Source organism: Filicampus tigris, chromosome 1, assembly GCF_054856515.1.
Source record: "Filicampus tigris isolate MCC_2025a chromosome 1, RoL_Ftig_1.0, whole genome shotgun sequence".
In the NCBI taxonomy this organism is placed as follows: Eukaryota; Metazoa; Chordata; class Actinopteri; order Syngnathiformes; family Syngnathidae; genus Filicampus; species Filicampus tigris.
Genome location: NC_141217.1, coordinates 4,277,143 through 4,302,492, shown reverse-complemented (window position 1 = coordinate 4,302,492; position 25,350 = coordinate 4,277,143). Strand labels below are relative to the sequence as shown.

At 42.4% G+C, this 25,350-nt stretch overlaps 1 protein-coding gene across 1 annotated transcript in view; it reads right to left on the bottom strand.

Moving 5' to 3' along the window:
• The window catches only part of LOC147152549 (muscleblind-like protein 2a), a 62,597-nt gene that overhangs the window by 20,210 nt on the left and 17,037 nt on the right, over positions 1 to 25,350 (bottom strand). The window contains 2 exon segments of the mRNA XM_086048427.1: positions 334 to 537; positions 655 to 819. Coding sequence (XP_085904553.1) covers positions 334 to 537; positions 655 to 819 — 369 coding nt within the window.

The window sequence follows — 25,350 nt, the reverse complement described above, 5'->3', positions numbered from 1 at the left end:
TTATAGTCAGGAAAATACAGTATGTCAAATTTTTTTTTTTTCACTTTTTAAATTTTTTTTTACGTAAATGGGATTTCCGCGTTACAGACATTCCATTAACGTGAAAATTAAAAAAACAATTACAAAGTTGGACATACAATATGTGTTTCCACAGGACAGCGACGATATATCTTTTGCTTATTGTTGTGACTTGACTCACAGATTTCATGACCAATTTATGCAGAAACCTAGGCAACTCCAAATGTATTTTGTTCTTGTTTGCCAAGAAAATACAGGTTAGTGTTTGACACGAGCAAGACCCTTCAAGACAGAAGGAACATCGGGACGGGTTACCTCCAGCTTGTCTGTTCGCAACAGTTTTTGATTGGCGGATGAGGCAGTTGCCAAAGATGCAGGAGGGCTGCCTGGGACGATCACGGGGGTGCTAGGCAAGATTTCTGTGGGTACCAGGCCCATGCTGTGTGACATGGGGGTCAGGTATGGCGTGTAGCTCAAACCTGCACTGGAGGCTAGACCCTGGCTGACCGGAAAGGTCTGCTGCAGCAGAAAGACAATTTAGAAACATTCATGTATTTAGAAACAGCCATAAAGCAGTGATGAAAGAGGAGAGCAGGAAGAGGTCGGGATGAGCCATTTCCTGTAAGCTGCACTGACCACAGGTTGCATGCTGGTGCCAGGAATCATAAACTGCATCTGATGGGCCAGCATTGCAGCCGCTGTCTTCTGCTGGATCAGATTATTGCGCCCGTTGATCTCCAGCTGGGTTTTCAGGTGAGTGGGCGGGTGTAGGTACTTGCAGTTCTCCCGTGTGCAGCGGCCCTGAAAAGGAAAGACACACAGACAAAGCCTATAGTCTTTTTTTGTGTGTGGAAAGATTGAGGGAAACATTTGCTGTGAAGGCCAGAAAAACGTCCAATTCTTCACGTCATCTTATCCATCACATTAAACTATGCAATTGGTGTGGTCTTGCATTCATGATGATTTCTGCTGTTTACTGCTGCTAATGGACAACACATGCATAGGGTTTAGGTATCTGTGTTTTTCATTTTCATGGCTTGTAGAAATATCGCGATCACAGTTGACAACCCTGACAATTGAAATGTTCATGCCATTTTAACCTGTAATCTAGCACGAATCATTGTGGGACTGCGTGACTGAGGTGACAAAAGTCAGGCAAAAAGCGCTTTGAGTACCTTGAAGGTAGACAAGTGCCATCCAAGTGAAGCCCATTTAGCATTTTTCCATTTCTCTAATGGCAAACAGTAACACAATATGGCTCTTTGATGCAGTGCTAACTGTGAGCAGAAGTAAAGGAAGAAACCTTATGAAGGAATGAATGGAGGGTGAAAGTGAGTAGAGGATGACAGAGGGACACGACAGCGCTGAGAGGAACATGCTGGCCATGACATAGCACATCTTGTGGAGGGCGGAGCCAAGTGAAGCGTGATGAGAATCACAAACGACTCAGACGCTGTTCCTGCTGTGTTTCTTGTCAAGGAAGATCTTATCTTGTCTTCCCGGCTCCTGAACATAACTGCTAAAAATCTGTCACTTTCAGAGAGGTATTCATTTGCACAATATTTTGATTACTTTATTTGGATTTTCTATGGATATCCTATTAGACACAACAGTGCAGCCCCACACAACTGCAAACTACAACCAGAAAAATAACCACATTGTTAAAAATAATACAGAGCAGACCATTTCAAGGAGCATTTTTTTAACTGCTTTTTAGGAAAAATACAGAAATGGAATATGTCCACAGGATGCGCTAATGAATGCTTGAACCAAATGATTTTCCAACCTCAACCTGTTTACAACCTGTACATGCTATTAGCTATGCTGGGTACTAGGCTTTAAATGAAACGGGGCTCAAGCACATAGCTTCAAGGGGAAATAACCAACAAGAGAAACCTAATAAAAACTGTCGATTGTTGTCAAATTGTAAGTAACTCCAGAAAACATCACTCATTTGGCATTTTCGCAACATATTTATTCCACACCACAAAATAGAACTACGTCTCTAAGACTGTACAAAGCTGGTGCCGTGCAGAGAGATCCGCAACGTTTCTGTAACGATGAGCGACTCAGGCTGGCTGACCTCTACACCCCGCAGTGAGCTGCTCGAACCACCTCCTTTATGCTTCACATGAACCAACTCACACCTGCCCACACATATGCATATTAAATGCCTGGATCACAACAAGCATCACCCACTCACACCAACACTGTCATGCTTGAGGACATGCACACAAACAAAGCGGCCATGTCCAGCCTGGAAGAGTAAAATGTTTGCACTGAACCTCACAAGTAAAAACTCATGTTATGATTATGGTTACACAGTCAGACTGTGCTAATGAGCTGACATACACTTACTTAGATCTGACTCTGCGGCTTTACACAACTATATATTGATTTTTTGGGGGGGGGGCAGTAATTAATGGCTTTTAAGAAGCATTAAAGATACAGTAAGGGTCGTTCCACTGAATCAGTGCCATTTGTGTCCCCAGGTAATATAAATGCATGTTTAAATGCATGATAAAATAGTGGTAAAAATACTTGTTTAGCTAGCAAAGTGTCCTGCACGTTGATCTGATTGCATATATAATACATCAAATTTTAAATTAATCAATTAATTGAAAATACCTTAACTTTGGAATATGACTTTTTTGACTGTCCCCACACCTTGAAATTATAATTTATCATTAAGGGGAAGTTTTTATTTTTTTTAATAAACCACCGCACCCAAGGAAGAACAAGACAGTCCTGGTCCAGACAATTTGCCACAAGCCTCTTGGTCTCAGTTACCTTCTTACATATGTAAACCGTTTTTCTGATATTTCACTTTACTTCAGATTCAAACTCAGTTTTAGCTATACCTGTATGAGCAGAAGCAGTGTGTGGCAATTTCAAATGCAAATTCAGAACGTATATGAGGTTACATCCAGTGTGCCTCATGGGTCCATGTGTGTCTCTAAGATTTTCATTAGTTACATCCAGAGCTGGGCATTCTACCTAGCCGACGGACCAGTCTGTCTATCCGACAATGACGGACGCCCACTTTGCCAGCGATAAACGATAAACAGGAAATGAAAAAAAAAAGACGGATTAAGCATAAGCGGAAGTGGATTTTTGCCCCTCTTTGTAATTGTCTATAATCTGGCATTGATGATTATTGTTTGTTTTATACAGGTAAATTTGCTGCTTGATTCTTGTGTCTTACATCAGGCATGTTTTTGGTCAGCTAATAGTGTTCCGTGTGATGTCGCAACATGGACTGCAGACAAATGCTGCTTGTATTCTGCCTGTTTATCTCAGAAAGAAACATGGCGAGTAAACACTGCTGCTATGGAACTTGCAGAAACAACTCTAGACACTACGACCACCACGCACATATGAAGGATGTATTCTTTATTCGTTTCCCTGTCAACTGGGTCAACTTGTGTGGACGTACGAGTTTAAGGCAAGCAAGGTGAAGCCTTTTACCTTCATATGTGGTAAACATTTTGGTAGTCATTTTAGTCATTTTGAGGTCGCAAATGTTTGCCAAACGCTCGTCAGATGTTGGTGTGTACTTTAATAAAATAAAATAAAAAAATTGCAAAAACTGTTGGCGAACATGTGCGACATTGAATGAACACTGACGTGAATTCAACATTCACTGCCTTCGAAAACAGTCGCAATTGATCGCCTCTCATTGGAATAGGGGCTAGGTGTATGGGCTCTTTGTAAATGGTTTTTTAGAATTAATCGAAAAAGCAACGTCTATTTACGTGTAGATTGCCTGGCCTTTCTGACTAATCAACGAATGCCTATCTTCTAAGTCAACCTTCATTTCTTGACTCCTTGATGCGTTGTGTTCAATCTGATTATGGTCTACAATGCATTAGTTGATATTGCAGGTCATAACTTCAGGTTATACCACACTAGACTGAAGGATTTAAAAAAACAACATTTTACTGCCATTTTGGAATAATCTCAGCACTATGTACCCCGCCGCTCACCCAAAGCCAGCTGGGATAGGCTGCAGTATACCTGCGACCATAGTTAGGATAAGCAGAACAAATACTGGATAGATGGAAGAAATTCAGTCCTTCCTAGTCAATCTGTAACCATGTCTAGGAAATTTGGTTTAAATGTATGCAATGCTTGTTTAATTTTTCAGAAATGTATGAAATGCATGTTGACTGGCTAAATAAACAAAACAAGTCTGTGTTTTTGTGTCTTCTGTGAACAGGAGAGTGTGTGGGAAGGTGCAGTAATGTATAACAGTGTGCATGCCAAGATCTGGACAGCATCCAAAACAGAATCTGCCAGGGTAGCACGTTGTCAGCATTGCGACCTACATAGGTCACCAATAGCACCCGTGCACTCTCGCACTGTAGACCCACGCTCCTCATTTTGTTCATTCTGTGGACTTTAAGTGGAGTAATTTTCTCCCGAGTGTTGCCACTCACATGCTCCTCATCATTATTTCTTTCCCATTTAAAGGGATGACATATTGTGGCTGATTGCCTTAGGAGATGTTTAATAAGGTACAACTCAGTCAAACTGAATGCAGCTCTTGGACCTCTGCTGAGTTCACCGGGTCAAACTATGAGTGCCTTTCTCACTTGGTCTTTGCATCAATTAGGTTTTATTCATTTTGTCCTTGTGTAGAGTTTAATGTCTCTATACAGGGTGTCAACAGTGTAATTGAAACTACTTAATATTTCATTCGAAGATAAGTCCAAAAACTTGATTCTAGCAGATGAAGAGTCGTCATCAAATAACACTACTACGCACCCACACTAGTAAAATGATGCGTTCATCCAAGTGAGGGAGGTGTTAATCGCTATTGTGCATCATAGGGAATACAGCCATTATCCACATCATGCCTGTCTGTTCGGCATGTGAGAGTAAAAACCCAACACAATTATTGCTTTACGTTTGGGTGTCTGGGATTAGTAATAATGTTCAGTATCAGGAGTCTCTCGTTTCAGGCAACCACACAGAAGATTTGCAGCACATAAAAGAAGGATAGCTAAATTGCTGCATCACATGTGCAAAGGGCAGCACTCATTGTTAAACATGTAGGATCCGATCGACGGCAATGACTCCGGACGTATTTATTTCACAGAGTGGAAGACACACACACACATACACACACAGAAGCATAAACAGATGCCGGCACGAATACACACATCTATTCATCGAAGCCGTCTATGAAAAGGATCTTTGACAAGCACTAAGTCTTCTCCGTGATTTGCGCACCAGCCGCCAGTTTATAGCCACAGCTACGTGACGCTATTATACCTTTCAATCAGGCTGCTGACATGACAGCCTCTCATTGTAGCCCTGCACATGCCCTATACTATGGTCCATTGGTGGTGGGGGTCCTTTAATAAAGTGGGTGCTCGCAACCAGATTGGGCAAATATATCCTTCACGGCAAACACCACTGACGTCAAAGTTAATTTACAATTTGAGCAATCCTGACAGAAGCCAACAGGTGCCCATTTGTTGGATCTAATTGCTCTTAAGTGGTCTCAAGCGCCACCTTGAAGACCGAGAAAAATGTTCAGTTTTACATGGATGGGCCGCATCGGTAAGACAGCAGAGATCCAACTGATTACAGTATACCGTACTAATTAGTTGTTTACAAGCTCCACTGCCAGCAGATGAAAGCCACATATTACAAAGTTAGGGATTTTTAAAGGGGAAAAAAAATGATGATCAACCATCCTAAATGACTAAATGCTTTCAAAAGTACAATCCCTTCTTTATTAAGCAGTTTTGTGAAAAATGAGGCAAAGCAAAGAACATTGTGTATGGCGTCTGTACGCTCATTGGAAAGCCGGTAGAATTTCTTTAAGTCTTGTCAAGCAAAAATGGAGATTGCTGAAGCAATTGTAACGATGCAGATTATAGAACTATATTTTCATTTGTACTTTATTCCAACTTTATTTATTTTAAATCCTTTATTGTTTTTAAATCATTGTATTTATTTCACGTTCATATTTTTCCAGTAGCTAGAGTTCCTACTTTAATTGTTGTGCTACTATCAAATCATTAGCTGTTGTTTGTTTTGTTAACCATCTTGACTTGACTTTGACATTAAATTTGTTCTTCTAGCAGCATGGTTAGTTCCATTCATTGTTAGCCTGCTCACCATGTTATTGCAAGTGCAGCCTTATACAGTACACAGAACATTCAATGTAGTTTCTCTCATGGGATGAATAAAATATCTATCTATCCATCTCTCAATGTGAGAGTCACATTGTAAAATGTCATTTATTGGACAAGATTTTGGCATGTGAAACTGTACACGGATTGTGGAGCGGTCACAGTTCAAATCCCGGAATGGAATGTAAAATGTCAACTACCTGTTGGAGAGTCTGCTTCCTGACTATTGTCGAGGTGCCCTTGAGCAAGAAACCTAGCCCGCTAGCCGCCGCACCATTTGCACACCCCTTTCACTCTGATGCTCTTTGTATGCCTGTATGTGTGTGACCTCGTTCTCTGTGTGGCATGCAACGCAAGTATACTTGGCCAAAACAATACAAATGTCCTAGTAACCATTGGAAGGAGGAGGACACGCTTTTGGTTTCTCCCAAGATGTGTGCCAAATGGACTGCGTAGGTCTGACATCCCCAGTCTGGACTTCACCCTGCCATCTTCATGAGTGGCACAAAGTATCCCCACCTCCTCCATTAGCCTATCTGAATGGTTGGAGTGATAAGTGCTGCATATCTGTGGGTGGCAGAGACACAGAGGGCCAGTCTTCTATCAAGTCTGCAGAATAGTGCTTCAGTTGTGGGCCCCTCCCTTCACCACTGGAACAATTTGCATTTTGCCTTCAAAGAGCACCCTATCCTCTGGCCTGCTAGGGACACAGAATGCTTGCTTGCCTCTCGGCTGTGCAAAGCCTAGTAAATGCAATTGAGCTTAATATTGTTTTTAATGTTTTATTTTCCTAATTCTTTAGTTTTGACACCTTGGATTTTTTTTTGTACCATTACTTTCATTTTGAAGTAAACTGTGAACAAAACCAAGAGGAGTGTGTGGAGTTTTTATTTTGGTGACAAAGTTGTGGACAATGAGGGAATGCTGGGACCGTCATGCTAAAGCTTCATTAATTGCGAACTCACAATAGAAGTACATGCAGTCCTCGAATTACTACGTACACGTACGCGACCTACGACGTTTCAACTTTCCAACACCCGTGCCTCCTCCTCCATTTTGTCTCCAGCACCATAGTGACTACATTTACATGCAGTCAATATTTGGGTTAAAATCAAAATTCAGATTTCTGAAACATTCTGAATATCTCGTTTACATGATTGATCGGACAGAGTTGCTCCGGCATTTGAATAACCCACTGTGTACGGCAACACACGACGTCAACACTCAGATGGACGTCATTTCCGCTTGTTACTTTCAACTGTCAATAAAACACTTTATATTCATGTCACTCACCACATGAATGAAGCAGCCGGTTTCCTCCTCGCTCCAAAAGTGTGCTTTTGTGCTGCATTTCTGAGCTTTTTTACCTCTGCTTGTGTATTTGCGATGGGTTTCGCGCCAAACAACGCACTTCCGCATACAAGCACTTCCTGTACTACAAAGACCAGCATTCCTTGCAGTTGAACAATGATCATGCACAGAGTGTCTCAATCGTGTCTGTTTTCCCGCCGACAGTATCTTTGCCTTTTTCGCCCACCTCTCCTTTTTCTCCATCCAATTCTCAGCAGTAATGCTAAGTACAGAATGTTAAGCTTTTTATTTTAATGGATTTTCGTTTTTTTATACAGAGTATTTTGACGTAAATTTCGTCTTTCACGGTGAAATTCGACATACGCAGAAATTCGTGTTACATCGCCACCGTAGGAACGGAACTCGTTCGTAAAATGAGGACTCCCTGTATAATAAAAATGGTAAATAATGTAATTGTAATACTGTTTAACAGTTTCCTTTCCTAATTGTAACAACATACACCAAGTAGCAGCTCACTGAGCAGAGATGGGCATTCCGTCCCATGGATCCGTCCTGGACGGACGCCCATTTTGTGAACGGATGGACAGAGGATGAGAACAAAAGGACGGAATAAGCAAGGACGAAAAATGGGTTTTCATCCGTCTGTCTATTCATCCCTAACCGGATCAAGTACAGCCTTAAGTGTTGTGTTGGGTTCTTTTAAAAAGCAAGACCACTGTTCTCTTCTGTGATATCACAGCCGCCTTGATCAACTGCCTACACCTTTTATGTGCATTGCACAGGCATAGTCTGCCCTCTAGTGGTCCAACACATGTAATACCATGGATTATGCCATTTTACTGACTGACAGAAACACGCCCAGCCTGTCTAGTGTGTGTAAAAAGGTGCATTTCAATTTTGTTTTGTTAACATTTAGTACATAATTATCCCCTTTGCATGTAAGAGGTAGTACGAAGTATGTCCTTGTGTCGGACATCTTTTGACCGTAAAAGTCTCTGCCAGCCCCTATGTATGGTTTCCTCCTAAGATAACCTTGCGTTATTTTGCTATAAAATAATTATTGCAAAATAACGCAATGAAAATTGAATATTATTAAACTAACACAAATGTTTTACAATAAAATGCAATAGTATTGCGTTATAAAGCAATCTTGTGATGTCCCCTGGCTTTTTTTGTTTCAACAATCACTATTGAACAATTTAAGACAAAAAGACATTACTTACAGAAATCATGTATACATGCGGGACATCCATCCATTATCGATACCGCTTATCCTCACAAGGGTCGCGGGGTGTGCTGGAGCCTATCCCAGCTGTCTTCGGGCAGTGGGCGGGGGACTCCCTGAATTGGTTGCCAGCCAATCGCAGGGCACACAGAGACAAACATCCGCACTCACAATCACACCTAGGGGCAATTTAGAGTATCCAATCAACTTACCATGCATGTTTTTGGAATGTGGGAGGAAACCGGAGTACCCGGAAAAAACCCACGCAGGCACGGGGAGAACATGCAAACTCCACACAGGGAAGCCGGAGCCGGGATCGAACCCACGACCTCTGAACTGTGAGGCGGACGTGCTAACCAGTCGTCCACCGTGTCGCCCACATGCGGGACATTAAATAAGAAATAGTATACAACTTCATAACATTCATAAAACACGGCAGGGAGGTTACAATGGGTACAAAAATCAAATCAAATAAAAAATGATAATAAAATAAGACTGATGTCCCATGGCGCGCTCCGGTGTCCCGCCCGTCGTGACGTCCTACCAATGCTTAGTGTGCTGATGGCATCTAAGAACGGAAGCGCTTTTAAAGGACGGACGGGGTCAGAGCACAATTATTTTTATGCATAAGGACGGAGAGACGAGGACGGAAGGGTACCCAGGTTGCGGACGGAGGACGGACCGGCAAAAAAGGGTCAAGTGGCCATCTCTGCAAATTAGTTCTTTCTGTAATGTAAATGCATTCAATTAAACGGGCTGGCGACTAGTTCAGGGTGCATCCCGTCTCTCGCCCAATGACAGCTGGGAGAGGCTCCAGCATGCCCGTGACCCTGTTGAGGATAAGCGGTTCAGGGAACGGATGGATGGATGCATGCAATTAAAATGGAACACTATTGAGGTTAGCATGTTAGTATGGCCCTTGACAACTGTTCCAGTTTCTCACATTTGGAAAATGAATTGCTCACACCTGGTGTAGTTTTTTCATACATTACATAGATGACAAAAATTGTTGGATGCAACTCTTAACCAATTAATGACTGAGCCAGGCCTTGGGCTATTCTAAGCTTCCAACGTTGCGGGGACAATTTTGGAAGGTCTTTCTGTTCAGTTGGACTGTGTGTAATACGGCATACAAGGATGAGTATAACGTGGAAAAACTTGACTTTACCCCTGACCCCAGACACAAGCAATAGATAAAATGAATGGATGGAGAAATGTTCCAATACTAGGCATCTAGGATCTTCCTGACATCCCATTGGCTAAGAGGGACCTCTACCGTGTCTATGTGTGTAGATAGACAGGTAGATAGATATATATGTGATAGATATGTCTATGCAGTGTCCTCGTCATTCTCCCCTCGGGCCATGAGGTGTTCCGATTTTACGTGAATTAGAAACCAGGAAAACAAAAAAAGGAGAAAATAGGTTTTTTTGTCCATGCAAACAAAGCAAGAGATAATAGAAACGTATGAAAAAGGGATGCGTTTGGTTGATCTCGCCAAAGAATATGACCGTAAAGTATCGATAGTCGCCACGTTATTAAATAATTTCTTTACAAAACGCCAGGCAAAAACCATTTCTGAGAACCAAAGAGGGCAAAAAGCGATGAGGACAGTAATTAAAAACGACCATCATTTTTATTCTTTACTCTATTCTTTGTTTTTTTACATTATGCACAACTCTCATTTATTGTGCAATAATCTAATCGTAACGTGTATTTGTTACATGTTTTGATGCATTTTTATGCTTTATAAAACATTTATGTCTGAATATTGGGGGCTTGGAACGGATAAGGGCATTTACATTGAAAACGCGTCCCTACTTACAAAATTTTCTACATAAAGAATCACGGCTCGGATTCAGAAAACAGGTCAGCTGTTGATTGGTCATTGTGAGCAGTTGTGATGTCATTTTCAGTCGACAGAGGACAAAATGGCCGCCCCCAGAGATGGCTAACAACGAGTGGATTTTGCTGCTTAATTTATATCCCACAAACGCAAAATTAATCAGAATGCCGTGTTTCACCTAGTGGGCCTGCTGGGAGCATATTCTTGAAAAAAATATTTTCCAGAACCAATTAATTTCGTAAGTAGAGGTACCACTGTGTGTATGTATATGTATATGTATATGTATATGTATATGTATATGTATATGTATATGTATATGTATATGTATGTATATATATATATATATATATATATATATATATACTTTATATACTTTTTTGTTTCAATATAAAAGTATGTGCCTAGACAGAACATTTGAAAAAAAAGGCCCTCTTACCTATCACAGGATATTCCGGTTTCTTTGTTGTGCTTGCACACGATACTGCATAGTTCTTGGTTCTATTTAACAGTGCACTTTGCACTAAATATTTACTACTAAAAATGTTAAAGGCCAGAGAATCGCCTTCATTTTATGTTTTACTATCCTGTAGAGGTTGGAATTGCCCTCTCAATCCCGATTTGCTATTGGTGTGACTTACAAATTCGGAATCAAATGGTTACTCCTTTTACTTTTCAGAAATGAAGATATCAAACAAATGAATGAACAAATTTAATAAAATGGTAAATGGAGCACTGGCCGTATGTAGGACTTTATCTACAGCATACGGCGTCCAAAGGGCCAAAGCCTCACATTCACTTATTTGAAAACTATGTACTGAACTGGAGTAGGGTTGCAACTAATGATTAGAGCTGGGCATCCCCTAACCGTCACTGAGTTCCCGTCTACATATTTAAGCTCCCCATGTGGTCCCACTCCAAGTCACCCAAACAGCGTCGAGAACAGACTTAACCTGCACCACGTCACACGCAGGTGCTGTACGCCTGACGCGGCCGAGTACGTAAAAAATTAAAAATAAAACAGTGTTGTGTACCTTGCCGTCCCACAGATACAATGACATGTGCCCAATATTGTTTTTATTTCACCAATCACAATGTGTGTCAGTTGTTTTTGTTTGATATTTTTTCTTTGTTTGGCGGCGTGTTTGCTCACATGCGTCTGATGTGAAGATTACGTTCTCGATGCCGATTGGCTGTCGGCGACAAAGGACAGACTGGGAACACGTGGGTCATTTAACTATGCAGACAGGAACTTTGGCGAAGCCCAGCTCTGCTAAAGATTAGATTAATAATCGATTAATCTGTTGATTATTTGGGAGATTACTTGAGGGATCCATCGCATTATTCAAAAACAGGCCATCATTTCAAACTGACATTGCAAAAAACGCACTATAAAATTGATTCAGTTACTGGTTTGGTAAGTAACATTTGAGAAAATAGGCAAAAATGTTAATCAATTTTCCAAACTAAAAGCAGGTGTTTGCAAATGTTTCATTTTGAGTCAACACAGATACTGTAATCAGTCTGGGTTCATGGAGGACTACAATAATCTGAGAATATTTACTGTTAAAAGGCTGAATTTACAAAGATTTGGACAATTTTTAACTAAAAAAGGTCACTAAACGATTAATTGATTGTCAAAAATATCTGTCAATTTGACAATCGTTTAGTTGTTGATCATTCAATCAATTAATTGTTGCACCTCCAAACCAGAAAATGAATCCCCCCCAACTGACCAATGTATTTCAATCAGAAAAAAAAATACATCGGTCTGCCCCCTTTGACCACTGTATTTTTTGGTGGTTAGTAAAAATGTTAAATGGCTTGTAACTCTGAGAAACTAGTAGCCAAAGTGGCAGGTGAGAAAAAAAAAATCATGTCAACTTGTCAAGCCCTGTGCATAACCTATTATCACCTTTGGTTTTAAAAAGGCTTGAACCATGGACAAAGACTGATTCAGATAATCATTTCCTCTTGGAAATAATACATTGACACTTGTCAATGGTCATGAAACTGCAGTTGTGAAGACTTGGTCTTCTCTAATCCAACTCAAGGATGGAGCTCTGCTTTAGTTAATCTGATCATCTGTGACCTGCTGAGACATGGAACCCACCATCCCGATCTTCTCTAATCTGCACTCACACAATACAATATAGTACACTGGCTCATTATCAAGGAATCCCCTTTATGTGGTTGATAAACCAGCCTCAGGTAACGATCTGCATTCTATAGTGTGATGCAGTGAAAATAAATGCGGCAGAATTCCTATGTCAAACAGGAACTTGACAAATTGGTGAGACTTCATAGAAATAGGTTACACATTTCTGATGTCCTACTTTAAAAGGAACCGTGCCACAATCCCAAGAGAAAACAGCAGGCCTTCTGCTAATTTCAGTCACTCCTGGCAATCAAGGCAGTGAGTACTGGAACACTCTAAAAATAAAAATAAAATCTACTACAACTGCACATGAGGGAAAAAAAGGGAATAAACAAAGCAAGATCATTTAGATCTTGTTGCCTCATTGGAAGGCATGTCAGGGCATGTTGAGAAGTTGTTTAAATCCATAGGACAGATAAAGGAAGCTAATGAGATGGAAGGAAGAGCGCCGATCTGTGCATCAAAGCCTCTTTCGAACACACTCAGCAGATAGGGGCCCAGGCATCACGTGGCTGCTTACTCCCCTACTTTGGAGATTAAAGCTTTGGTTGCTGACAAAAGAAAGTTAAAGCGGTATCGGTTCATAATTCACAATAGGGAGAAAGTAAGCAAGAAGCACGAATGCAGGTGAGTCAAACTCAGTGTAGTGATTGCAATGTCATTGTAATGTCAAATTGCTGGTAATACGCAATAGGCTAAGTAAAATCAGCTTGTCATCATTAGGCTGCAAATAATATTTCTAAGGTAATAATCTAGGGAATCATTTATATTCAATTAAATATTTGCTTGAAAAAAAAACACCTCTGATTTTTGAGGAGAGAAAAAAAGTGATATTTTCTTTATCTTACGATCCACATGTCTGTATTAAACGTTATCACAGTGATTACCTCCAGGGGCCACATTTTAAATATGGTATTGCAATTCTTAATTAAATCAACTTAGGAAAATCTAGGCATTATTTGAACACCATTTTCTGCACATTACTCATAATTCTCAAACTAAATTGACTCCTGAAAAGAACAAACTAAAGTGTGAACAATTTTGTATGTATAGAAAAAGAAAATAAATTGCAAGGCAGAGGAGGCTGGGAAAGCGCAGTAGACTCCAGGTGGATTACTTTGAAGGGAAAAACTTTTGAAATATCATTTTTGGACACATCTCATATTGTATTTAGCAGCCAGGACAGCTGGCACATCTGGTAATTTGGTGACAAAAAGTAGACTACATTTTAGACTCGCTATAAGCAGGTCTATGTGGTCGTGCAGGTGAAGTAACGGGATTTTGGTGAATTTGATCGAGGCGCAGGCAGACAGATTCGGCGCTCTGCGGACGTGTGTGGTGGGATGTCAACCTCTTTCATTCTACAATCCCTCGGAATCATGGTAGAAATCTATTAACTGAAAAAATTATTATCACTATCTTAAAAATATTGTGTGGGTCACACATGGACGCACTATCCGGGGTACAAGGCGGTCTCTCGCAATGTCAAGCACTGTGTGTGCTTTGTCCAGCCTGCATGATTTTAAAGGCTTTAAAGGGGAGCCGCTTCGATTGGCCGGTAGTCGGCGGCATTCCGTCCCACAATGCTGCACAACGGCCGCAATGCTCTCTTCCAGTCCATGCAACTGACTTCCGTCGGCCTTCAGAATTTTTTTTATATTTCTGTAAAATCCAATAGCTGGCCTGACTTGCAAACATGAGTTAACTTTACTAGCTTATCAAAAATATGATGACGGTTCCGTATAATTTCGGTACAAAAAAACAGATTTTATTGTTTTTTAAATATGTTTATTTTGAAAAGATGACAAGTAAACAGTATTCTTTTTTGAAAAAAATAAAAAATAAATAAAAGCGAACCATTCAGTTGATATTCTAAGAAATTACACCAGAATAAAAAATACACTAACAACAAAGATCCCTTAATTTTGTAAATTATCAAGACACTGAAATCTTTAAACACTCAGCAGCAACAGCCTATGACACATCTAAGTATTCAAGTTAAAGATAAGTTGTCATTACAGTACATATGTACATTTTTATGATGAAAAAAATACATACAAAAACAGTTACAATTATTGCTAACTATATTAAAACTATTCTTAATGAAAAAAATACAGTAACTTTAAAAAGTCTTTTACGAAATTGTACACATTTTTAGGTGTTGAAATCTTTGAATGTTCAACAGTGTATTGTAACGAATTGGGTTATCTGTGGTCGGATTTGTGTGTGGCTGAGTTGTGATGTTTCGGAGGTTGATGAATGCATCGTACGGTAAGCGGAGCAGCGGAAACCAAGAAGAGCGCAAGCAGTTGTACTTGGATTAATAAAAATGCGATAATTAAACTACATCTGTTTCTGGAAGACGCTACAATATGATAAATCTCGCTATTTAAGTTTGACGTTTTTGGCTAAAACGACTGCTTGCTTCCTTGTCTAAGAAACATTCACGGTCGGACGATGCCGTGCATGTTAGACGTGCTAGCTGCAACATAGCTGCCGATCTCATGTAGCAATGTCTGCACACAACTTAGGGACTCCACCACGTACCTTTCCCCATTGGTGATTTTAACAGGACAGCAATAATGTTCCCAAAAAGGCGACCGCAGTGTACGCGGGGAACCTTTGAGCTCTGGCTCTTTTCTGGTTCTCTCTTTTGTGCCGCCACTCTCCTCTCCCATGTGCAACAGTCAATAGCGCCCGTACGTAAGCTCGGCCTAATGATAAAAACTGATCAGAAACTGTACGCAAGATGGACCGAACCGAACATGTCATAACGAAACGTAGTGATACACCCACGTGTACCTTTACAGCCCTACTTTTTAATATGTTTTAATTTCTGCTACCACTGTTTGCGTTTGCCTAACTGGCTAAAACCGTGAGAGGGTGTTAGCATCCGCTATATAGCCGCACGTTTTCCTGAACAAAGACATGACGAGAGCAACCCAACCTTGGACTGGTTGTGAGAGGTCTGTCTATCTATTATTGGACGGCGTACTTCCCCACCACTAATGAGTTTTTCTGTGGTTCGGTGTTTTATTGGACTGTTGTAGTTGGCAGTGCAACAGACTCAGGTCCCTGGGAGTAGAGATGCCATAAAGGGGGCTCTGTATGTTGGCGAGTGGTGGTGCTGTTCAGCATATTCACTGAGTAGAACATGGATGCCCTTCATTCTGGCTCCTGAAGAGAGACTGTAGAGGCCAGACCTCCAGTGAAAACTTTGAAAGAGCGGTGGAGAGACAAGTACTGAAATTATAATCATAACATAATTTTCCCATTGTGAGCCTTTTTTTTTTTTTTTTTTTTTGCGGGACTCGACACCCTGTTCGGAATTCAGACTTTAGTCTTACAATTTAATGGAAAAATCTTTTTTCATCAGAATTGTGACTTTTCCCAGAACAGATTGTGTGTGTTTTTGTTGTTGTTTTTTTTTTTTAGCCCTTTCAGTATTATGTGACAGTCTGCCAATTACTGATTTAATAAAGTTAAATAAATGGTTGTAAATATATTTTTCCACACTGGCCCAACCCTATTCACTGCATTGCTGTTTGCTTTGTGTTGCAGGTTTATGCAGTGTTCAACAGGGTAGTCACCGAGAACCTACAGTTGGACCTTTTTTAGGCCCTCGACCGCCACACCCCACGCTTTGTTGAGATCTTCAAGGCAAATAAACGAAGTGTGGGGAAGACCTTTACAGAGTTGTTGCAACAAGTTGATGCTGGGGTGAGTCTATGAAAGGTTTTGTCTTTATAGTAAGGTGACTTCAAACAGTGATAGATTGGTGTGCTGCTTTTTTTTGGTCAATAATTGTTTTGTGTTGTAGTTTTTGAATGCTGCGTTATCTTAGCTGAATTTGTTTATCGTCCACTTTTAGAATGCAGATGTGACGGCAATGCACACCATTGTACTCCGAGGCCTCCTTGTTCTACTTGGTGATGATCCCAGTGACTTCTACAACACCTGGGGTCTCACTTATCAATGTTGCGTATGCACAAAACGGGGCCTGAAAGATGCGTATGCAACTTCCTGCGCAAAGTATGTGACCTATCAAAAAAAAAAAAAAAAAAAAAAAAAAACTTTGTGCAAGTGCACAGTGGCCGGACTTATTAAAGCTGCGTGCACACAAAACAGGCGTGATAAGATGCGTGCTGCGTTAAGTACGTGACCCTCTTCCCCAAAAAATTGAGGGGAAAAATTGCACACATATACGGACGCTTTAACCTATCCATACGCACATTTTGGGGACAAGAAAATTCAGCGATGCGGTCGGTGAGGTGGTGGTGAATTGAAGATCATGCCTCTGACACGGGTCCAGTTTCACTCAGAATCAAACGTTCATTGTGCGGATTATATTTATAGATTTTGCACTTCATGTGCAACTTTGTTCTTTATGTTTTCTCTGCCCTGTTATCAAGATGCTGCTCATGCTTTTTAATGTGCCCTTCTGGGATAAATGAAGTGTTTTGATTGCAAAATCTGTTCGGTGTGGTATGGCGGTGTGTGTGTGTGTGGGGCGGGGGCTGAGAAGCTTCCTTCGAGCAACTCTCCTTTCTCGTAATTCTAGAGGAATAAACAAAGGACACAAAACCACTCTGTTCTTTTATCATGACTTTTGCATTTACTGTATATTGTCAATGAAAGACTGAACAGTGCTTCAATATCTTAATCATAGGCATCGATGACTAAAGTTGCGTCAATGCGTCACACAAATGTCATCAGTTTTGGATTTACTTAATTCGGACGGTTTCACATGAATAAAAATCACTGACCGATAACTGACGTAATTGTCTCCTCTTAAAACTATTTAAATATAGTGTCACAATTGGGTTATCTGTGTTGTGATGACATTTATGTTTTGCTGAGTTGTGTTGAGTTGTCCTGAGGTTCCTGAATGCATCACGTGACTCGCTGGATGGGAGGGGTGTGCGAGTGATGGAGTGAGCGGATGGCGAGAAGGAAGAAGATCCGTGTGTTCTTATGACGGTGTTCTGTTTTTGCACTGTTTTTGCCGTCAGCTACGGGGTCTATCCAATAGAATTTTTTTTTAAGTAGCTGATGGTGTTGCTGCGCAGTCCACCAGCAGCACAGCTACACTTGCTCGGTCGTGCTTGGGGTTCTAAGCCGCACTACCGCGCGATTCACCGGCTGGGAACCAAATTGCGCTGATTGCTGAGCTAACACCACCCAGCCACCAACAAAGCAGCAGTCACTTTTTTCTTTTCTTTTTTTGTAGATTTAACTGTAATATACATACGCAAGTTTATCACATTTTAACCATAGGCGCAACAAATGTATACAAATTACAAAAATTTTATAGGCTACTTTTTTCAGTGCAGCAACATTTGTATTCAGAGTTGTGTCCCTCTGTCTGAGCGCACACCTGCGACTGCTATCCATAACTATGGAGCAGCAATTAAGGCCCGATGGGTCGCACCATCGCAATTGTATAATCATCTCCTTTTAAGTCTGAGCACTTTCTGTTTTTCCTTCTGTCCTGCCGGTCGTGTTTGTTGACATTTTTTGTACGATGCCAATTTAGGCCACCAAATAATATTTCGTCGCTGTCCTGTGAAAAACACTTACCTCCATTTTTTTGTCATTTTCTTATTTTTACATGGATCATGTTTCCGCGTTACAGACATCGCATTAAAGTGAAAATTAAGTGTTTTTCACGGGACAGCAACGATTTATTCCCTTCCTTGTTTGCACCTCACTTAAAAGCATTGGCCAGCATGGCATTTTCATGTACTGCTTTTGCACTGAGCATATATGGATAGATTTGGCCATGTAGATTTTTATTATTATTATTACTACTAATATTATTATTCAATGCACAAGACTGGAATTTACGATAATTGCTTTTGGAATGTTATGTTTTTGTTTGGTTTCATCACAGGATTGTGACACTGATGAGACTTGGGCAGAATTATCTGTCGGGGTGCTGACTGTTGTCAGCGAGGATGAGCAACTCGTTCCAAATCAGCTCCACCTGCACCCATTCTCAGTCATCACCCGCTCAATTTTTTGCACTCACTGGATTAAGCTACATTGCACATGATGACATTGTATTTAACAACAAAAAAGTTATAATTAGAAGTACATTTTTTTTGGGGGGGGGATACTTAATACATCCTTTTGAAATATGTTTGAGTATTATTCTTTTGGAATATTGAAGCGCACAGTGCACTTGTCAGCATGTTGGTTCTTGTGGTCTATAAACTGTTATTATAGTTTTAAACCTCTTTACTGTATTATTTGTACAGTTGTGTTTGCAGATTGTTTTTGCAAGTAAACATATCTTAGTCAAGTGAAGTAATATAAGTTAGTGAAACTTAGATAAGTATGTTGTGTGAACAGAACAGACTAAATTTAACATGCAACCATTCAGTAGATTAAAATAGTAATTCTGAGTAGTCTTTACTAAATCAAGAGTATTCTGAAGTAAGTTATCAAGCACACTACTTGTTTTGGTTGCTCAAGTGTACTCTACAAAGGAAGTTGCACTAAAATGAAGTAGTTTCTTCTTTAGTTTTTTTTTTAAGTGCAACTGGTTTGCATGCTTTTTAAGTAATGATAACTACGTAATTGGGTTTTACAGTGTATTTTGTCAAATTTTGAGTTTATATGTTTATATTATGCATGTTATATGTTTACGTACTGTTTTGTGTGTATGCATATGTATTGTATTTTTTTTTTACTTAACCATCAGAGTCTGCTGGGGACTCCAAAATACAAATTTGCAGATGTTGTTGATTGCCATTCATTTTTTATGCCCAAAGGGAAACAGAGCCTCGCCTTGATCATCTTATTTGACGGCTGTGATAGCTCCCCAAGGATGCTCTCCTGTGGGTTGAAGGTACTCCGAGGTGTACATGTAGTTGAAGAAAACAGCCTGCATCAAGTGAAGCCACTGATGGCCTAAGTAGCAAGCGCACTGAAGTAGCCCTTTATCAGCCATATTTGATAACTCAAAACGGAAGGCATGACACACTTTGAAGCAGTACCGTGTGATTTCTCCTACCTACTAATTAGTGAAGACAAACAGAGACAAAAAAATTGTTATAAAACTGTATGGTGAAATACTGTAATGTCAGAATGGTGGTTTGTTTATAGGTGATCAGTGACTGACTGGCAGCCTCTAGCCCAAAGTCACCTGGGATGGGTACCTAATGAGGACAAGCTGTAAAGAAAATGGACGGATGGATGTGATTGTCATGGATGTGAACAGTTGCAGTTCTGGTTAACATAGGGTTAACATTTTGGGGTATTTCAATAAGTCCTGTATAATGATAGCCCTAAAGTGCCCTTTAGTGAAAGAGACACGATCAATGAACCAGGGTCCAGTGACTCAAACAGCCTTTGAGCTACAGGCTGGGTTTTATTTGAATACCACTGCATGCAAATCAACATATTGATCTCACTATTCAGCCGTGTCACAACCTTTTTTTCCGGTTTCACAAAGGAAAGCAAAAGAGAGGAAAGCTATTTAACAAATAATGTTCATTTGTATACGCAGCATGGCCAGTATAAGTGGTACTGAAATTGAAGGAAGACACAAATTGTGGTAGTTGCATTAGTTATGGTCAATGTTTAGTGATTGTATGTTTGAATATGAATCATGAGTTAAGTACACAGTGGAGCAGGGGCGGAGTTAGAACGTGGCTAATGGGTGGGCCTGGAAAAATCAGGGCAGGCCTGAATATTCCCCTCACGAGCACAATACTCCTGTCCCGACACATCGTATATTCAAATAAAATGACAAACTGAATAGTGTGAAGTTCAGATCTTCCTTAGACAACCACAATTATGCCATTCTTAATACTCAATAAAACAAAAAGCACAACGAAACATCCATCCATCCATCCATCCATTATCCTAACCGCTTATCGTCACAAGGGTCGCGGGCGTGCTGAAGCCTATCCCAGCTGTCATCGGGCAGCAGGTGGGGTAAACTAGTTGCCAGCCAATCGCAGGGCATACATAGACAAACAAACATTCGCACTCACAATCACACCTAGGGGCAATTTAGAGTTGATCACCAGGAAACACACATTCAAAAATCATTTCCAAAAAATTTCAACGTATATATTTTTTCATGCATCTCACTGGGTGGGCAGTCTGTCAATCTGTGCACACCCAGGCCCACCCATGGCTCCGCCCCTGCAGTGGAGTGATGCTGCAGCTGAAGGGAATGATCACGTTACAGTCCCTTTGAAGTTACTATAAACAAATAAATAAGAAATACATACAATGCTCCATTCACACAAGATCTATCAAATATACAGGACCCAAATTAGAGCGGCAACACTTTTTGCACCCAATATTCTCGTTTTTGTTTGTGGAGCGTCTCCAGATAACTCTTTGAGATTAGTTGGCAGGGAGAAAGTTCATTTTAACCAGAACTGCTGCCAATGTTGTGCTGCACCTCACACTTTCAGTCAAGTGGGGGTACAGTGTTCTGAAAAAAAAAAAGAAAATTAACAATAATTTTGCTAGCAATGCATTTTCGTCTCTGTTTTTATCTTTGCTACTCCGTAGCATGAGGAGATTTGTGAATGAAATGTGCTTTACAAACAATATTTATTGTTCGTATTATTTCTGGCACATTTTCACATGGGACTGTGATGTCATGCTAGGCTGGGTTCACTACAGCCTGGATTAGAACCTATTCTAGTAGCAGGCCCCAAAAGATTGCTTTTGTTGCCTCATTAGATGGAGCCAATTAAGAGGAAATCTGTCTCATTATAAGTGACGGCCCCTGCGGGACATTTGTCTGTCTGTTGTCTTGTTTGTAACTACCCAATACTGTGTGTGCATGTGCACACTAGGGCGGGGAATCTTGTATCTTTGCAAATTTGTCAATTTTTACACTGAAAGGAGACACAAAACAAGTCTTTGGGGCACTGTCAATATATTTTCAGAGAAAAGATTAATGATGACATTAAATATGGTCCGTGCAGAAAAAGCCACATGCCAGTGCGCATTGACAGGAAGTAACAAGCTGGTCTACTGGTTAGTGTTGTTCGATACCGATACTTACAATACCACATTAAAACACTGGTATCGGTATCTGCTAGTACTTACAAATAACGTGCCGATGCCATTTCCCGATGCTGTACTAGTAAAGAACGTTGAATGCAGCGCCTTGTATCTTGCTCCCTCACGACACTGGTGTGTGGTGACTGTTCAGTAATAGCCATCGCTATTGGCCCAGAACAGATGCTATTAACCAATGGCAGGGCTGCTTTTTAATGTTGGGGGGGAACAATGGGGTACAGGAGATATAATGTTGGCGATATGGAACTACTTCAACATAGAAACTCCAGCTAGAGTGAAGGTTGCAAGAGGCGGAACTAAAGTGGCCAGGTTCAATACGTTAAACCTGATACAACGTTTGAGAACGAAACATGTAAACGAGCACCAAGAGTTTGCGGCGGCGGCAGCGAGCATGAACAAGGGGAATTGACCACAACAATAAACCCTGCTCAATTAACATTGAATGCAGCGCCTTGCATCTTGCTCACTCACGACACTGGTGTGTTGTGTCTGTTCAGTATTAGCCGTCGCTATTGGCCCAGAGCGGACGTTCTTAACCAATGGCGGGGCTGCTTTTTCATGTTGAGAGAAAAAAAAAAACAGTGGGGTACAGGAGATATAATGTCAGCGATATGGAACTACTTCAACATAGAAACTCCAGCGAGTAGAACAGCTAAGTGCAAAATTTGCGGTACAAAAAGATTCGACTTCCGGCGCCGCGCGAGTGGCAGCCCGCTACAGTAGCTCCGGCTCATCGGTGAGCCTTTTCGTGTGTTTTGTTCTTTAATATTACTCTACCTCATACCTTTTTCGTATAATTGATAGTCGTAACTTGCGTAGCAATGGACACCCAAACTGCGGTATTCTTGCTGCTGCTGATTGCTATTTTTTGCGCGATCGTGTCCGGCGACTTGGCTCGGAGCCGAGCCCCCATTGTTTACAGCCGGAATCAGCTGTTAGCACTCCGTGCTAACCATGCGCCGGCTCCCGGGGCGAGACCCGATATCCCCCGTGAGCTGAGGAGGAAGAGACGGGGATCTCGTGCGGGGGTTAAACGCCGGGAAAGGAGGAGACGATACCATCCCGTCCTCCCGTCTGTTATCATGGGGAATGTTAGATCGCTCCCCAACAAGATGGACGAGCTAGCGGCGCTTACCCGGCACGAGAGGGACTTCCGGGAGGCTAGCCTGATGCTATTCACGGAGTCGTGGCTAACAACGCTAACGCCGAACGCGGTCGTAGAATTGGACGGCTTCCAAATCATACGCGCGGACAGGACGCTGGAGAGTGGAAAGAGGAAAGGAGGAGGGCTGGCTGTGTTTGTGAACGATAGATGGTGTAATCCTGGGCACATCACGATTAAGGAGCAGCTTTGCAGCAGGGATATTGAGCTGCTAGCTGTTGGCATGAGGCCATTCTACATCCCGCGAGAGTTTAGTCACGTGATCGCGGTGACCGTCTACGTCCCACCAGCTGCCAGCTGCGACACAGCCTGTGATGTCTTGACTGCAGCAGTGAGCAGGCTACAAACACAGCACCCAAATGCCCTGGTACTCATCTCTGGTGACTTCAATCATGCCTCCCCTTCCTCCTCTCTGCCTTCATTCACACAGTATGTCACCTGCCACACCAGAGACAATAAAACACTGGACCTTTTCTATGCCAACACCAAGGAGGCATACACATCACTGCCCCTCCCCCCGCTGGGCAAAGCTGATCACAACCTGGTGGCTCTCCAGTCTGTGTACAAACCTCTGGTCCGCAGGCAGCCAGCTGTGACCCGCACGGTTCAGAGATGGTCTGGAGAGGCCGAGGAGGCCTTAAAGGACTGCTTCAGCACAACTGTGTGGGAAGTATTCAGCGATGCTCATGGGGAAGACATTAGTAGTCTAACGGACACTGTTACAGACTATATAAATTTCTGCATGGAGAACACCATACCCACCAGGACAGTAAGGTGTTTCTCCAACAACAAACCCTGGATCACACCAGACATAAAAGCTCTCCTGAAGGAGAAGAGGAGGGCTTTTGCGTCAGGCAACATAGAGGAGCGGAGGACTGTGCAGCGCCAGCTGAGGAGGAGGATCAGAGAGGGGAAAAGGTCCTACAGGAAGAGGATGGAGGAGCAGCTGCTGCAGAATAACGCCAGGGGAGTCTGGAGGGGCCTGAAGACCATCTCAGGCCACGGACAACCCAAGACCCGGACTGAGGGGGACCTGCAGTGGGCAAATGAGCTGAATCTCTTTTTCAATAGGTTCGATCAGATGCCTGCCTCCACTCAGTCTCTCCTGTTGCAGTCTCCACCTACTCCTCCTGCTGGGCGTGTCACCCCCTCCCCTCTTTTCTCCACAGACTCCAGCTCCCAGCTACACCAGATAGCCACCACTCCTTCCTGTCCAGCCTTGGCCTTCACAACATCTCAGGTGAGGAACCAGCTGAAGAAGATGAAGGCGAGGAAGGCAGCGGGTCCAGATGGCATCAGCCCCCAGCTCCTCAAATCCTGCGCAGACCAGCTGTGTGGAATTGTCCAGCACATGTTCAACCTGAGCCTGAAGCTGGGCAGGGTCCCCCAGCTATGGAAAACATCCTGCCTGGTTCCGGTGCCAAAGACCCCCCACCCGAAGGAGCTCAACAGCTTCAGACCAGTGGCGCTGACGTCTCACCTGATGAAGACCCTGGAGAGACTGGTCCTTGTCCACCTGCGCCCCCTGGTGAGCTCCTCAATGGACCCACTCCAGTTCGCATACCAGCCTGGCATCAGTGTGGATGATGCCATCATCTACCTCCTCCACACTTCACTCTCCCACCTGGAGAAGGCGGGGAGCACTGTGAGGATCATGTTCTTTGATTTCTCCAGTGCTTTCAACACCATCCAGCCCACCCTACTGGGAGACAAGCTGGAGCGGGCGGGGGTGGCGCACCACCTCACCACATGGATCCAGGACTACCTCACAAACCGGCCACAGTATGTGAGAACACAGGACTGTGTGTCTGACGTGCTCCTCTGCAGCACGGGGGCCCCACAGGGAACTGTCTTGGCTCCCTTCCTGTTCACCCTCTACACCTCGGACTTCAACTACAACACCCCTACCTGTCACCTGCAGAAGTTCTCTGACGACTCTGCGATTGTCGGCCTCATCACAGGCGGAGATGATCGGGAGTACAGAGAACTTACTCAGGGTTTTGTGGACTGGTGCCAGCAGAACCGCCTCCTGATCAATGCGGGGAAATCCAAAGAAATGGTGGTGGATTTCGGTAGGCGCCAGCACTCTTCACCTGCACCAGTGAATATCCGGGGAACAGATGTTGAGAGAGTCTCAACTTACAAGTACCTGGGTGTTCATCTGAACAATAAACTGGACTGGTGCGACAACACAGACGCCCTCTATAGGAAGAGTCAGAGCAGACTCTTCCTACTCAGGAGACTGAGGTCTTTTGGGGTTCAGGGGACACTCCTCAGGAACTTTTATGACTCGGTGGTTGCATCGGTCATCTTCCAGGGAGCGGTCACCTGGGCAGGCGGCGTCTCGGCCCGGGACAAGAAGCGGCTGGGCAAACTGGTCAAGAGGGCCGGCTCTGTCCTGGGCTGCTCCCTGGACTCTGTGGACTCGGTGGG